Here is a 1,832-nt window from a genome sequence, read left to right as displayed (position 1 = left end):
CAGTGTCACTTTTCCAGCCTCCTCAGACTTGCTCTGACATTGCCATTGGAGCCTGCCCAGGCAGAGATGCCCCTGGGCAGTGCCCTGTGCTGCTGGGAGGGCTCTGGAGGGCAGAGCTGAGCCCCCAGGGCTGGGATGGGCTCTGGCAGCACTGCCAGGGCCCAGCCCTGGGCCCAGGGAAGCAGCTGCTGACAGGGACAGCTCCAGGCAGCAGAGCCCTGGGCAGGGCTGGGGGGCAAGTGCCCCCAAGGCCTGGGGGAGGGGGCATTCAGGCAGCTCTAGAGGCCATTCCCTGCAGCTCTGCTGGGCACTGTGTGCTGGGCCATAGAAATGAGGATTCCTGCAGTGGAAAAGAACCTTTCCCAGATGTGATGGTAAAAATAGAAAACACAGCCAAAATTATTCTTAGCTCAGACTAAGCTTCTGCTCTGCAGCCCCAGCTCTTCTGAGTCATGGGTGTAGAGATGGAACTTTTATATTCAAGGTCTGTTACATCTGACATTCCTTGTGTATGTGAGAGCTCTATGAAAAAAATTCCATGTCCCATTGCAGCAGAGCAAAACTGACTCCTTGGCAGTGCATTTGGTGACATTTGACACATCGATTTCTTTTAAAAATGGAGTTGCTTTTTCACAGAAGTCTGTCTTAACTGTTCCCTGTCTTTTCCTTTTCTGAAACAGACCCTGTGCTAAGAAGCAGCAAATGTCCAATAGCAGCTCCATGTCCCAGTTTGTCCTCCTGGCATTTGCAGACAGGCGGGAGCTGCAGCTCCTGCACTTCTGGCTCTTCCTGGGCATCTCTCTGGCTGCCCTCCTGGCCAACGGCCTCATCCTCAGCGCCGTAGCCTGCGACCACCACCTGCACACCCCCATGGGCTTCTTCCTGCTCAACCTCTCCCTCACAGACCTGGGCTGCATCTGCACCACTGTTCCCAAAGCCATGCACAATTCCCTCTGGGACACCATAACCATCTCCTACACAGGATGTGCTGCACAAGTCTTTTTCTTTGCCTTTTTCATGTCAGCAGAGTTTTCCCTCCTCACCATCATGTGCTACGACCACTACGTTGCCATCTGCAAACCCCTGCACTATGGGACCCTCCTGGGCAGCAGAGCTTGTGCCCACATGGCAGCAGCTGCCTGGGCCACTGGCTTTCTCGATGCTCTGCTGCACACAGCCAATACATTTTCCCTGCCCCTGTGCCAGGGCAATGCCCTGGGCCAGTTCTTCTGTGAGGTTCCCCAGATTCTTAAGCTCTCATGCTCCAAATCCTACATCAGGGAACTTGGTCTTTTACTGATTACTGCCTGTTTAGTGTTTGGTTGTTTCATTTTCATTGTTTTCTCCTATGTGCAGATTTTCAGGGCTGTGCTGAGGATGCCCTCTGAGCAGGGACTGCACAAAGCCTTTTCCACGTGCCTCCCTCATCTGGCTGTGGTCTCTCTGTTTTTGATCACTGCCATGTTTGTCTACCTGAAGCCCCTTTCTATTTCCTCCCCATCCCTGGATCTGATTGTGTCAGTTCTGTACTCGGTGGTGCCTCCAACACTGAACCCCCTCATCTACGGCCTGAGGAACCAGAAGCTCAAGATTGTTCTGTGGAAAATGGTCAGCAGATGCTTTTAAAATGCAAACGACTCCCTGTTTTCTCCTGCACTCAAAATGGAAACCATTACAGTCCCACCTGCTTTCTGCCATGTACCTTTCTTTCTTTGTATTTGGTCTATTTTATTTTTTTCTTTTTTACTTTCTGTAATATTTCCATACGAAAATATCATTGGTCATACTATTTCTACATCATTATCGAGCTGTCACTTGTAACCCTGAGACTT

At 51.1% G+C, this 1,832-nt stretch overlaps 1 protein-coding gene across 1 annotated transcript; it reads left to right on the top strand.

Annotated features, from left to right (window-relative positions):
* Positions 1–687: 687 nt before the first annotated feature.
* On the top strand, positions 688–1,626 carry LOC113979200 (olfactory receptor 14J1-like). The gene has a single exon (XM_027706662.1). The coding sequence runs from the start codon at positions 703–705 to the stop codon at positions 1,624–1,626; it is 924 nt and encodes a 307-aa protein (XP_027562463.1). The 5' UTR covers positions 688–702.
* The last annotated feature ends 206 nt before the right edge of the window (positions 1,627–1,832 follow it).

This window comes from Neopelma chrysocephalum, unplaced genomic scaffold (assembly GCF_003984885.1).
Source record: "Neopelma chrysocephalum unplaced genomic scaffold, ASM398488v2 Primary Assembly neopelma1_61024, whole genome shotgun sequence".
Classification (NCBI taxonomy): Eukaryota; Metazoa; Chordata; class Aves; order Passeriformes; family Pipridae; genus Neopelma; species Neopelma chrysocephalum.
This window is presented reverse-complemented; position numbering and strand designations above follow the sequence as displayed.

What these genes read in the sequence shown, in the direction of transcription:
- LOC113979200 (XM_027706662.1), top strand. Translation starts at nt 703, where the DNA reads ATGTCCAATAGCAGCTCCATGTCCCAGTTTGTCCTCCTGGCATTTGCA.